This window comes from Gymnogyps californianus, chromosome Z (assembly GCF_018139145.2).
Source record: "Gymnogyps californianus isolate 813 chromosome Z, ASM1813914v2, whole genome shotgun sequence".
Taxonomy (NCBI): Eukaryota; Metazoa; Chordata; class Aves; order Accipitriformes; family Cathartidae; genus Gymnogyps; species Gymnogyps californianus.
In genome coordinates this window covers 54775767-54791229 of record NC_059500.1, presented here as the reverse complement: position 1 = coordinate 54791229, position 15463 = coordinate 54775767, and the positions used below count along the sequence as shown (strand labels likewise).

General features: G+C 35.4%; 1 protein-coding gene across 1 annotated transcript in view; it reads right to left on the bottom strand.

The window, feature by feature from the left end:
- The window catches only part of RFX3 (regulatory factor X3), a 63977-nt gene that overhangs the window by 2240 nt on the left and 46274 nt on the right, over nt 1-15463 (bottom strand). The window contains exons 7-14 of the mRNA XM_050912796.1: nt 13769-13890; nt 12404-12516; nt 11488-11603; nt 10840-10994; nt 5753-5850; nt 5325-5474; nt 2483-2691; nt 1332-1485 (exon numbers count right to left, since the gene is read on the bottom strand). Coding sequence (XP_050768753.1) covers nt 1332-1485; nt 2483-2691; nt 5325-5474; nt 5753-5850; nt 10840-10994; nt 11488-11603; nt 12404-12516; nt 13769-13890 — 1117 coding nt within the window. The remainder of the gene's footprint in view (nt 1-1331; nt 1486-2482; nt 2692-5324; nt 5475-5752; nt 5851-10839; nt 10995-11487; nt 11604-12403; nt 12517-13768; nt 13891-15463) is intronic.

The window sequence follows — 15463 nt, the reverse complement described above, 5'->3', positions numbered from 1 at the left end:
ACAGTCATTCAATACACAGAAACATAAAAAGACATGCATTTAATGAGTATTTACTACTTCTATTCTGCCCCTCTCACCTCCAAGACTTTTGGGTTACTTACTTCCTCATAATATCCATCTTCAGCCTACATAAACTTTTTAGAAGACCCTACACTACATTTATGTCTAACATATACAATGTCTGTTAAGAAGACAAGAATGTAGTAACTGTATACTTGTGTAGTACCTTACTGCAAATATAAGGCAGAGATTAAGCAAATATACTATTGGTGGGTCACTAAGCAGAAACATTGTTATTTAGTTTTTCTGAAACATATCATGCCACATGATATAAAATCATTTGACAAATAAAGCTGAGACATTTCCCATTTCTTTTGAAAGTATAGCATCTATTTATAGTATTTAATGAGCCTATCAATATATCTTCAGGGAAGAATGATACCTGATACCAAATCAACTCGCAAAATGACTTGCAATTTATTGCTAACATAGAATATGATACAGTGATTCCCAAGTGTAAAAACATAACAAATCTGTCCCATTAGCTATCTAGCATGTTTTCAAATATATCCACTTTCCAGCACTTCTGAAGTGCAATTCTTTGATGACAATTCATGCATTCCTCATCGTCTCACTCAAAAGCTTAGATGAACTACTGGAACAAAGAGGGATGAGATAAAACTTTGCCTTGCAGATGCCATAGATGAGTATAAAAAACTCGTTATGAATTGAGACTCTTGTTCTGTTTTTTAAACCAATAATCTTTGAAACACATGTATGAGAATCAACTGTGTTGCAAACCTCTATGTACGTCTGCGCTGGTTTTAGTACATGTATGTGAACAGTACCATACAAGCCAAAATTCTGCATGTAAGCCATCCTTCTCAAGCCAATGGGTACTCAGCTCACTTGGGTTAACATTTGTGTGGGAACTCAAAATGTGTGCAAATACACTTAAATAGATCCATATAAGCAACATTTCCCTATTACTCTGTTCTTTTTTAATTTTCACATAAAATACTCAGTTCTCAAAAACTGGAAAAAGGTTGTATGTTGATCAACGTTTTTCAAACTGTGCACATGAATCTGTATGCAGATTTGTAAAGGAGCAAGCTCATTTGGAAATAATTGGTTGTTAGAATTCAGTGTGATTTTAGTACTCTGACAATCAACCAATGAAACAAGTTTGAAACTGTTGTATTTGTAACCCAATCTATTGTTACATTGCAGAACATCCTATAGCTCCACATAATTGTTTAAAAAATTTGCAAAGACACATACCCAAATTCATCACTAAATCTATCAATCTAGTCTCTTACGTATTATCTTACCTCTCCCATAACTGCAATAGGTGTCTCTCCTGTTGCCTGAGCAACACGATGTTCTACTAAGTAAAACATGTATTCATCGTAAAGCAAGCGGATCAGATGAAAAGAGCCAAAGCTAGCAGCACTGCGCAAGGTTAAATCTCGAATCACCATTGAGCTATTCAAAAATAGAAAAATATACATATTTATGTATTATATGTCATAGTCATTTTAACACTTAGCCATGTAGACATTTCACCTCAAAACCAATATTCTCAAAAGTAACATCCACAAATGTCTGATTTATGGTGTCTTCGGAAACAGATGTCCAGGAAAGGCTATCATTTGCTTCTCACCTTTCCCTGAAGGTATTGTTGGACACCACATTACATAAGAAATAACTAGACTGTTTTGTTTTCAGTTTTAATTTGTTTTGATATATGCATAACTACCAATACTTGAGCATGTGTAAAACCTAACTTGAAAGAAAACTTTGTTGAAAACATAAACAACTAAAATGGTAAGAGAACTATTTAATTTTAAACAAACTAATGATTAAATAGTGTCTGTTGTGTCCACCTTCCCAGTACAAAGGTTTTAATTGCCACAATTTTAAAACTTTGAAACTTAAAATTACAAAAAGATAAGCTTGTGTGTACATATGATATTGACAAATTCTGATATCTTCAGCAAGTAGTTGCTACAGTCATTTTCGAAGAACGAGGTTTACTCTGATAACTGTTTCAATAAGCAGCTAACATGGAATGCTTGTCATAATGTTCTTTTTACACATTAAAAACAGGTTTTGTCTTCCTTATCTAATACCATAAATACCACAGTGTTTTAATAAATAATATTAAAAATAGTGGCTTAATAATTGTGTAGTTATTCAACCCAAAAAATTCGTATTATCTTTCTAACTCAGGACAAAATTCCACCTGCGTTCATTTGCACATGGCCTTTAAAACAATCAACAAGGATCATTTAAGTCCCTGCCGATTTGCAAGCAGCCCTGAGTTCAAGGTTAACAACAACAATTTTCTGAAAAAAACCCCACAGATTTTTCATGACTTAGCGAGCCACTGTTTGATATTACATCTGTCAACTTTACTACAGTGACCAATTCAGCAAATAATAGAATAGATAGAATGTTTTAGAAGTCTATTAAATACTACCTGTAGAAAGACCATTTTAACAGAAATTGCCGTGCTGCTTTAGGAAAGCTGGGTCTTCCTTCATATGGTTTCAACGCTTGCATCATTACGTTATCAAGCCAGGCAGCCCACTGCTCCAGAGTGCTCTGCTGTTGAAGAGTCATCTTGAAATCTGTTTCTAGTCTCTGAACCATGTTGTCATCACACTGGCACACCCAGGAAGCCTGCTCCTGTTACAGCACATGGCAACTCTTGAATTAACAATACATAAGCCAAAGCACAGAATGTAATTCTTTCTCAAAGGTTAAGCAATTCAATGGATGAAAAGGACAAAACCCACTTACTAGACAAACTAAGAAGCAGTTTTTATTTTTATGTCTGTCATAATTTTGTTGAAAGCAAACAGTTGGGAAAGCACAACATATAAGAGCAAACATCAAATAAAGAAATTAGAACGAACAATGGAAACAACGTAAGTATGTGGTAGTTTTCCACATTCATTTTCAAAAAAGGCTTCTACTTTCCTCATTCATAATTTTTCTACTGAAATATTCCAGACTTGTCATTTCTTTCTGGGACAGCAGGCAGGGCAAGCAGGAAGAACAGTTAAATGGGGGGATAAAGTAATAAAAGAAGTAGCAAGAAATCAAATGCAAGATTCCTTTTGTTCTGAAGAAGTTAAGCTTAAAGACAATTTCTGTTATATCATCTTACAAAAGAAAGCAAGGATTGTTTTGTTTGCTGACTATAGGCAGTAATAGATTACACATTACTTAAAGTAGAACATAAACTGCACACAAATGGAGAAACACTCTGCATACAATAATAAGCAATTTAGTCAGTGTTAACAAGTTTAAATAAGGCTAGCTGGTCAATTCAGAAACCAAGAGACAAAAATGAAGACTCACTAACTGCAAGCCATGTCCTTAAACTCTAGCTATCATGTGCCAAGTTAACACCTTATTCACAGACTCTGTATCCATGTTAACATATTACAATACTTAATATACTGTATCTTTGGTCAAGTACTCTTGACTGACTTTTGTTAAGATTATTAACAAGTACGTTAAAACACTCGTTCACAAGGAAAAGAGACAAACATAGAACTACCAGTAATCTGGAACATTTCACGTTGCTCGGCAAAAGGAAAAAAATACTTTTCCTCAGAGGAGCAGAAACGTGGAGAAATTAAGCTTAGTGAAAATATAAACCTACATTCTATAGCTAACTGGAAACTAGTTCTAATCTGCACTAATCTAATCAATTACTCAGGAGATCTTGTAAATTTAAGCATAGACACTTAGATAAAGTACACTAATGGTATTGTCTTTGAAATAATGAAACAGTCTCTACTAAAACCAACATGCATTTAATAGCTTTTAGAGACATTCAGAAGCTATGCTACTAACTGAGATCTAATTCTAAGATATCAGTTATGCTATTACTAAGACATCATTCATGGTACCCATTCTAAGACTGTATTTGCTCTACCTTTGCATAGAAGTTGGAAGAATATGTGCACTTCAAGACAGTAAATGGAAACAGATAACGGTTCTGAGCTCTTACTTTCCTAAAGTGTAAGCTGTCATGTTTGGACTGAATCACTGCATAAATGAATCAACAAAATGAATCATAGAATCATAGAATGAATCACAGAATGGTTTGGGATGGAAGGGACCTTAAAGATCATCTAGGTCCAACCCCCCTGCCATGGGCAGGGATACCTTCCACTAGATCAGGTTGCTCAAAGCCCCATCCAAGTTGACCTTGAACACTTCCAGGGAGGGAGCATCCACAACTTCCCTGGGCAACCTGTTCCAGTGTCTCACCACCCTCACAGTAAAGAACTTCTTCCTTATATCTAATCTAAATCTACCCTCTTTCAGTTTAAAACTGTTACCCCTCGTCCTATCACTACACCCCCTGATAAAGAGTCCCTCCCCATCTTTCCTGTAGGCCCCCTTTAAGTCCTGGAAAGGCGCTGTAAGGTCTCCCCGGAGCCTTCTCTTCTCCAGGCTGAACAACCCCAACTCTCTCAGCCTGTCCTCATGGAGGAGGTGCTCCAGCCCCCTGATCATCTTTGTGGCCCTCCTCTGCACCCGCTCAAGCAGGTCCATGTCTTTCTTATGTTGGGGGCCCCAGAGCTGAACACAGTACTCCAGGTGTGGTCTCACGAGAGCAGAGTAGAGGGGGAGAATCACCTCCCTTGACCTGCTGGTCACGCTTCTTTTGATGCAGCCCAGGATACGGTTGGCTTTCTGGGCTGTGAGCACACATTACTGGCTCATACTCAGTTTTTCATCCACTAATACCCCCAAGTCCTTCTCCGCAGGGCTGCTCTCAGTCCACTCATTGCCCAGCCTGTATTTGTGCTTGGGATTGCCCCGCTCCATGTGCAGGACCTTGCACTTGGCCTTGTTGGGCTTCATGAGGTTTGCACGGGCCCACCTCTCAAGCCTGTCAAGGTCCCTCTGGATGGCATCCCTTCCCTCCAGTGTGTCGACTGCACCACACAGCTTGGTGTCATCAGCAAACCTGCTGAGGGTGCACTCAATCCCACTGTCCATGTCGCCGACAAAGATGTTAAACATGCTGGTCCCAATACCGACCGCTGCGGAACGCCACTAGTCACTGCGTGTCCACTCAGACATCGAGCCGTTGACCACAACTCTCTGAGTGCGACCATCCAGACAATTCCTTATCCACTGAGTGGTCCATCCGTCAAACCCATGTCCCTCCAATTTAGAGACAAGGATGTTCTCATTTCACTTTCTTGATAGAATAATGACAGATAACAATAATCATAGAGGAAATAACACTTTATAAAAAAAAAAAAAGCCTGTTATTTTAAGCTACATTTTACCTGAACATTGGCAAAATCAACACGGTTAAGATCACTGAGCATCTGGTTGATTTGAGAAGTATTTTGAAGCACAGCACGAGCTGCTTGAGCCAGGTGATTAAGAGATGTGTATCTTCGCAGAGTCTGGGCAAAGGCACTTACAGCGGCAACCTATAAAGAAATTGATTTATTTTTAAAAATTGTACTCTTTACCTTCATTTTAATATTCTATATTAATGAGTCCTCATATGTAAATTATGTCCATGTAGCAGATCAAATAATGTTTTCCTTACAATTTTTTGACAAAACAAAGTTATTTCCTCTCCCATTATTTGATGCTTGATGCTAAACATGAAATTTAGCTTTAAAGTTAAAATGCTACTGCTTTTAGATGCTACTGCCCACTTGGTTTGCCACTGCTAGAATAATTCTGCAACAGTTTTGTCTACCTTGGTTTGTATCATCCTCTGTGGAATATTGTTCATGGCATTTGAAAGCCAACCTTCAAGGCTTTTTGCAAAATTGCGAATGGCTTGGGTCAAGGCACCTGCGCATCAAAGAATAAAAACAAAATGAAAAGCAAGCAATGTACCTGTCTTGAAATGTTTTGCATCCTCTGTACTTACGTACTCAACGTTCAGGTCTGCTGTTTTTACTTACTCAAAGATAAATCCAGTCTAGGTTCAAAATGCCTTATTCAGTATAGATTATGCAATAATGATTTTAGTTTTGGTTTAATAAGCAGTTCTGACTTCCTCACCTAACAATCTTTCAAGAAGTTTGTGACCAGCAGTATTGTTTTGGGCACTCCTATAGAACACCAGTAATTGCAGCAATTGTTGTGATGGAAATTTCCGTCACAAACTTTCAGCTTTCCATTTCATCTAAGCACCTCTTTTAGAGAGCAAAACTCTGGAAAAAATTCCAGTTATTGGACTACTGCAGTTTCCTCAAATAAGCCCAAAGTAGCCTTAAGCCATGTCATGGTGCTGCTTACTTCAGTTTTAAAGAACAAAATCCAACATGCAGTGCTTAAGGTTATCATCAATAAGCAAGATATAGGAGTGTGTTTCACTGACAGAGAGTGAGATTATTCAAATGGCTGTGGAATCTGTGTGCATTTTTCTTTCTTTACTATAGCACCCACAGAACTGCTGAGTGGCTGACAGAGATTTAGAGAGAAATTGAAGAAGCCCTTACAGCAATTTGCACTACTCAAAATATAAGTTTTAATTTTTCAAAGGAGGAGGATAGGAAGTATTTTCCCAAGGAACTGTGCCTGGAAAAAAGAAAATCATATCTCCTGAGTAGTAGAAACCTCATTTTACCATACCTACCACTTGCTCACTGACATAATAGCATCCACTCAAATGGTTGCAAAAAGGAGGAGACAAGAAGAAAAAACTACAGATTTCTAAAGACTAGTAGAGAATGAATGCAACTACAGAAGTGGAGAGGAAAAAACTAGAGAGAAGAAATAATATTTATTTTCAAACTATTTTAGTGACACATGAGAAGAAACAGTCCAAGTAAAGATTGACTGGATTCTGTTTATAAAGCTGAATACTCTGGTAGAGTAAGAAATTAATGCTGATAGAACTTGTCTTTGTGAAATGCTCTTTTACTGTTTGAATTCTTGACGATCCTTTTCTAATAAAGCTTTCTACTAGCAAAGTAAATTTACTAAAAGAAGAAATTTATTATTCATGACATCTTTTTCACATGTCGTCAAATTTGCAGTGACAAGCAGTAAAATCCAGATCAGTAATTTATATAACCGACCACACATTTGGATGCTTAGCTGAACACAATTTGAGCTTACAAGGTACCTGTATTAGCTGAACACTCTATGGTAACAGGTTTTTTTCCCCCCTTGAGGTTTCCACATGAAAAACAAGCTTTTTTCTTCAATCCTGTCAATCACCTAGCTCACTTGTGCTGCTTTGTAAATTATTTCTGTGCACTTACTAATTAACTATGTATTCACTCACATTTTCTTACCTATAGAACAAGAAAATACAAAGTGGAAGGAATAATGTAAATACTGTATGAATGATACTTAGACATTTAAGGAAAATACTACTGCTTTTTCACTTCTAATTCGCTTATTACTCTTTTTCACCCAACTATATATTACAAAATTATTTGCATTACGGTAATGCTGATCTCCTTTAAAAATAAATATGTAAAAGCAGCTCAGGCCTTAAGAAAGGTCTTTAACTAGGAAGAAAGAGGAGCCAATGAAAGGAATTCTAAGTTGTGAAGAAATAAAATAGCTAAAGTAGATAATCAGGCATCAATATTGTATAGAACAACCATGAATTTCTAATGAGCTTTGGATATATCATATTAAATACAGAATTTTTCTCATAATCCATCCTTAAGTACACATCTAGCCATGACAAAAACCTAAGTACCTACATCCTCAAAGCCTTCTTTTAAGTTCATCTGGCTACCATAGAAAAACAAGAAAACCCTTTCAAAGAATCACATGATGAGTATGGTGCAAAGTAAATGGCCTGAAAGAGCTAAATGTTTAGACATACACTAAATGATGTTGCAATGGCAGTTACTGATAGAAAGTTTGATTTGGATAAGCACCTAAAAAGCTTGAGTTCTCAGCTGAAAATGCTCTGACATGCAAATCGCATAAAAACAAGGCGTTACAGTCTTTCCAGTACTTCAAATTTTTGTCTGCCTGGCATTGTGTAATACTGTGTCGAAATATGTTTAGCATAAATTCTCCACCTATGATAGAAACTAACTCACAGGCAAGTTTGTTACTGTCCATTCTGTCTCTTGTGAAGGTGGAAAAAGCCCATTCTAAAACATAATAGCTCTGGTCTATTGCCAAAGACATTAGATATTTATGGTCTTTATTCCTGACTCAAATGGACAGCATTTCACTTTTCTTAGGAAAAGGAATTTTACTGTTTTATACACACCAATTCTTCATTCATTCTGTGGGCGCTAAACATTTCAGCTGATAAATTTAACAGAGAGGTTAAAAATAAAACAATTTTTTCCTCAATGGTCATTTTTTTTCTACTCCAGTAATATGTATCACACAGCTGAATAGCACAGTAAAACTTTTCTAAAAGAAAACCACTGAAAATCTAGACACGAAAAAACATAAACCTTTAAAAATCATATGCTTACTTCAAGCACTTTCCAAATTAAGATTTTTTTCCTATTTTGAGCAGCTGCTGTCAATATCTTTCCATTTATTCAGGAAAAAAAATCACTAACATGCCTTTGATGAAGCATTTACAGTCCCCTTTCCTCTACAGAGTCCAAACTTTCCTACAAACTGCTATTTCCCCACAGAAGATGATGAATTTGTCTACTTCACCCAGCTCCATTATTGTCATAGTCAATCATTAAGCACAACCTTAAGCCTTCCTCTTGGTGTCTTGTAATGGTTGGAGATGTTTTAATTCAAAATCAGGAGTTAAAAAACTAATAATATTTTAAATATTTAACAGTGAAGAGAGAACTTGTATGGACCATCATTACAGGAAGGCTGACTAGAAAGAGCCATTTAGTTAGCTGGTCCTAAAGATAAAAATAAGAAAATACATTAGCTGTCTTCCAAAGGTAGCTCAGTGGGTGGACTTTTGAGCAGAAAACCACTGGACTGTTCACAAAATAGAGGCAAAGTCTCTTGGGATGAATTTGTCCTGGGATCAGATGATGTGTTTGCATCAAGAAGTCTGATAATCATTCCTAAAACAGGAATGTCAAACACAGTAGGTATCAATTATTCAAATATGACTGGTAATTCTAGAAAGAAAGAAATAGCATGAAAAGGACCTATAATTATTGATATTAATTGATTGTGTCCCATTTTCTTGAAACCCTGTACTGGCAATGCCCAATGCATCTTATGAAACAAAGCAGGAAGACAGCACATGCTAAGAAGTTACCATATAAAAACTTCTTTAGAGACTGCCAGGCTGTACAGGACAAGCAAGTGAAAAGCAAGGTGAAAAGCAGGTTTCATGAAAAACCATGTCTGTACCACCTTTTTCTTCAGAAAATAATGTGCTTTTGGAAGAGAGAGTTTTAATTCAACCTATTAAATTTTGTAATTAAATTTGTGGGGTTTTTTTATCATTGTCTGTTTGCTTGTGATAGACTGTATTATTCTAAAATTAATATCCTACCTACTTGCATTGTCATTAGATAGAAAAGTAAAACATCAAATATAAACCAATGCAAAATAATTCATACAAGTAATGGTTGTCAATAATTGCATGTATTTGAGAAAACATTTTTCCTTTATTCTGCTACATAGATGAAAAGATAAATTATGTCAATCTCTACCAAGAACTCTTTCCTTAAAAAAAAGGTAAAACTGCCTTTGTAAATGGCTGACTTTCAGATTTTATACATTTCCAGTTCCAAAATTTTTTGTATCATACATAATTTACTAAAACCTGATTTTATTTCACTGACAAGCAAAAAGTCAATAAAACTTCTCTGCAGGGCAGTACCTGCAAATATTCTTATGGAGTGCTTATTACTGCTGGCATCACTATAGCAGAAGAGGTGTTTACAGCATGACAAAATAACTTTGTTAGCTGCAAAGCTACTTAAGGCCCTAATTTTTTAAAAAATATTAATCCAACTTTATAAAGTGACTACTGTTTTTTCATGGAAAGGATATAATATATGGGAGTGACAAGGTTTATAGTGGGTTGCTAACATGATTTTTTTTATAGTATTCAGCACAGCATATGTGAGACAATAAATGCTTTATAAAGGAGTTCAACTTCCTTCACGTAAATTCATTTTCTACCAAAAATAGCCGTAAAAATACACTGCTGGAGCAACGATGGATTCTAGTAGAAATAACTTTGAAAAGAAAGCTGTACTCCCGGTAATGGTTGAATGGCCAGACAGTTACTGGCTCTTTCATGCAAGATGTATGACAGAAAGAACAGTAGATTGGAATAATAAATTGGACTAAAAATTTCTCAGTTAATTTTTCATTGCCTTAACAGTCATTAAAATTGATTTCAGCAGTCACTGATAAGGAACAAAAGACTAACTGTCCAAAAATGGAATCCCAAAGATCATATACATTTTTTTTCAGACTAATCAAAGATTAATATGTAATGTTTAAACTAAAAACTACTGAATTTAGTGGAAGGACTGACTGATATTAGTGCACATTGGCTCTGGGCCACAGGACTTATGTCTAAGTCTATCAGGTAGTCTACAGCCAGGGTAAAAGGAAAACATTTGTCTGAAAATATAACACACAGAGAAAGAATTACCTTTAATATGAAACTGTATCTTGAAAACTAGATCTTCCAAATGCACTAAAATCCTCAGTTACTTTTAAAATACAAAGCATATATCAACTCTCAGTACAACTTCCTACACCACAAAATCAAGGATAAATGATACACAATACCTTCCTAACTTTCAAACTTATTCCTAAAGCTGCCCTGAGAGGCACAAGACCCCCCCCCCACACACACATTCATGCACAAAAATCCTTAGAAAATGTTTCAGGTGTTCAACTTACTAGGAATAGGTCTAAGGACGTCAGGAATGAGAATCTCCACCAAAGCCTGATACATCACATGGTCACAGTTACACATCCATTTCAGAATAGACTCATTCTTGCACAGAGTAATCAGCTTTGCTTTTGGAAGTCGACTTTCTATTTCACTCAGATTGCTGGTGTGAGAAAATGTGGCAAACGAATAAATGATAATGCATTTACAGCAGGGAAAAACCGGCAACGGGTGTTAAAATGTATTATTTTATAGAGATGTCATAGATGTCTCAACTAGACCCAACAGAACTTCTTTACACATTGTGTCATGGAAATGGATTTAAAAAATGCCTCCATAGCTCTGCTACAGCTCATAAATTATGCAGAGGTATGAATGATCCTTTTGGCTTAAAAGAACTGGAGAGAATACTGGGAAAAGACACCTTTACTGTAGTTGTCCAAGCAAAGAAAAAATGGACGACACAATTGTTTCAAGACTGCACTTTGGCGTACACCCAGCCTATACAAAAATGCCAGACAACATACATTTAATTTGAAAAATTAGCATATAAAAAAATTATTACTCTGCAGATAAAACCAATAAGATTTTTTTTTATTTGACACTTGTATTATATTATCATGAGAAGCAGTGAATGAAGAGAAACATTTACTGACCTTGGTTCAGTAATAGTAGTGCCATCAGGTGGAGCAGAGGGAGAATAGCGCCAGAAAGTTTGCCACAATTTTTCTATCAGGCTGAATTGAAGATTCACAACCACATCCAGTATTGCCTGAGAAAATAAAACCCAAGTACAGATTGTCTTCTACGCAGCTTCCCCTCACTCCCAACTCCAACTAGATCTATAGCTTTTTTCCCTTTATCACGTAGTGGAGCAAAGGCAAACTACATTTCTGAAGTTATAAATAATATCTGTTTTAATACCTTTGATATTCATAAATTATCCAGCACTATAAACTGGTGTGCACAGAGACTTGAGTAAGGCCAAGTGCACACGCATGGAAGCCTCCAGAAATAAGCATGGCCTATGTAAACATATCAGAGGAATTCACCCAAAGAACATATTTAATGCTACTGCAAACACAAAGGAAACCTGCTATTTTATTCATTTTCATAATTCAGCATAGATTTGAAAGCATTTTCAAAAATACTTTTAAAAGACATATTGTTCAATACCAAAAGTGGCTTAAACATCTCAATGTTTCTTTAAAATGAGAAAAAAGTTACTGCTTTTAATGTAAAAAAATTATAATTTAACCTGATTTACATTTCCTATTGACTAAACCAAAGATCTGCACGTACAATCCGAACTCTAGTTTCTCTAACATTCTGAAAACATACACATAACTACATTTCATTCTCAGTGTCTATTATATATTACTTTTTTCCTCTGTAAAGGGGACCCTCCAGAAAAACCTTTTTACTAATGTCCTTTCCAATGAAATAAGCAAAATATCCTGGGGGAAAGTCACATACCACTAACATGGCTGCAATATATTTGGCATTACTGTCTTGTACTGACCTTCACTAGAAGCCATGAACTTTAAAAAATAAATGGTTTATAGGAAATACCTCACAGTGCTCTCGATAAAGACTCTGCAGTGATTTGATGTCCTCAAAGGTAGTACCATCTGGTAGAGAAGATATTTCAACTTCTCCAAACTCTGGAAGTACTCGAGATGCATCTGTTTCCATGACAACATAATGAAAGAGGGCTATTGTGAACAGTGCCAGTTACAGTATGATTAAGAAAAAATTTAAGGATGATACAAAGAAATAATTCCAAAAGGTCATAATGTTCAAAGAGAAAAGTCTTTCATATCTGTTTTATGTTAAAATTGTAAACAAATTCAGCCAGTATTTTTTAATAAAAAAGAAATACAAAATCATTCTTGAAGACATTAAAAAGATATCATGTACATACTACACCTATACAGAAACGATAACACACACATATTTTCAGAAAACTACAGGATGAAGGAAAATATCTATGTCAGCGTATGAAAGATTAATCCTTGAATAGTTTTTTCTTGTTTAACTGAACAGTTTCTAAGTAGCCAGGTATGATGGGGCTTGGTAGACTCAATATACGTTTTTATTTGTAATTTACTAGACTTTCAAGTAGAGCCAATGTGTGCTTTTACTATTTGTCACAAATGTTTCCAAGAGACAAGCTGATATAAGAGAAAAATGCTGGACTGAAAGTTACCTGGAAAGGAAGATTCAAAACATTTTAATGCTACCCTTATGTTCCCAACAATTTCAACAACAGCGAAATTACGCCAAAGGATTTGGTGCTTGAAAATCCCAACCAAATAAGCCTACACCTTCTGCAGTAACACAGCCAAAGAGTCTTTCTACATAAATAACTAGATTACCATTTGTTTCCATTACTGAGAATACATGCTTAGCTGGATCAATGAATCCACAACTTGGACATTTTTAAACATGAACTTTGGAGTTCTATTTGAAACTATTTGGCTCTTTCCATTTATAACACCACAGCATGCTTTCAAAACAGCCCACTGGATGGCTAACCTGCAATAGTAATGCAATGCCACCACCACCCCTTTTATGAAATAAAATGCACTGTAATGCACATGCAGGGAACAACTTTCATTGCAGGAATTTCAATATGCATGTCTAATATAACTTTGCATGGCAACTGCATTGTGATTTATATAATACTAAATATATCACACAAATACAGAACTTGCATATTTTTTCCTTTTATACTTACATTATGCATATTAAATATCACATAAAGCTCACAACACAGAACATGTAATTTAAGTGCCTTTTTATTCTGTTGTAAGAATTTTAAAGAGGGCATGATAACTTCAGAGGCAACTACTGTACTTGTGTGACTTGACATTCACAGTGATACTGAAGTTCATCTTACTTATTTATACAGCAGTATAAAACTGGCTTTCATACCTAAAAACTGTTGATGATGTTGACTTTGGGCAATTACAGTTTGTTCAACAGATGTGCCTGTCTGTTGACCACTTCCGGTGAAGCCATCTGCAACTCCATCCACTTTCTGCATAGGCTTATACCTACAAAAATATCAAGTACAAAATTATCCTTTCTGTTCACTTCTTCATAAATAAGATCATATAATCTATGTTCATTCTGATTTCTCCATCTGAAAATAAAATTTTGAGGAAAAGTAACAAAAGATTTTATACATTTTTATTTATTTTGTAAATAACATAAGAAACAATTACTAAAGGAAGCTAGAGCATTAACAATGCATTACAGAATTCATAAAGGTGGTATTACAGCACCACTACCAATTTCTTGTGGAATTTAGCTTAGGAACAGCATACGATAAGACCAGCTAATTTACACCAAAAGGAATAAAATCTTTCCCTTTCCAAATAGCTTGACTTGCCAATAATTACGTAATTAAAAAAATAATGTTTCATTACCTTAAGAAAATGCAACACTACTGTCTGAGGATAGTGAAAGACTTTTCAACTCCAATAAACTTCTCTCATAAAGATAGAAGGCCGGAGAAAGCTACTTGGAAACCTAAACTCTTCACTAGTCAATTCTCAGAATCTTTTATAAAGGACAAAAATCACAATGATACAAATGGGAATGCTGGTTTGGATGGTCAAATGTTGTCTCAACAATCAGTCTGACAGGCTGAAGAACATGCCTGTCAGACTCTGTTGCAGGTCTTACTGGTAACATCTTAGACACTTTGCACTTTTGAAAAAGAATTGTAAACACTGGAAAAGAAATTAAGAGAAACCCCAAAGCTAAATAAAGTGTGTTTTAACAATCACTCAAATTGGAATTGTTGTGCAGACTGTAAAACTCCATGCTAACTTCAGAAATGTGACAAGAAAGTCCACTCTCGATGCATTACTTGGAGCAGCAGTTTAATCAGCTGGGAACATCTCATTTTCTTTCCAGTAAACACAAACCAGCATTGTCTCATGTAATTACTGAGATTTTACTTTAAAAGGAAGTTCCCATGAAAAACATCCATTCAATATTCATCCATTCAGGCATTCCTGACATGAATCTAAATATACAGTAACAAAAGACAGACAGAAAGTACACTTTTCAACTGAAAGACTCCTGGCCTGATTAACAAATAGTTTTACAACTTCAGGAATTTCAATGCTTGGGAAAAAAGAAGACACCTATACCTATCCTATCTCTAGGACATTTATATCAACCTTCACCTTCTGTAATGGTCCAGTGTAAAATCCTATACCTGTTGAAGACAATAGTGAAACTCTAATCAACTTTAATAAGGAATAAAATTTCATCTCTGGTATCATGGCAGCACTGAACTCTTCTGGATGAGCTTGTTATTACTTGATAAATCTACCTGCAATCCACGCAGTTCATCTGGGAAGAATTCTTAACTTCTCTGTCATTATACATTATAATTACAAATACCAGGCAGAAGACCAACTTCTGGAAATACCTGTAAATCTAAACCTATACTTTAAGATAGTTCCATTACTTTCTGCAAAATGTATTATTTTACTGACCCTTCAGCTCCTGAAATAGGATTCAAAATGTTTTGAACACATAAAAATAACACTCCTCTAAGAGTTTTTCAGTTATGCAAAAAAACTTTTAATTAAAGTATAAAACCCAACTTAA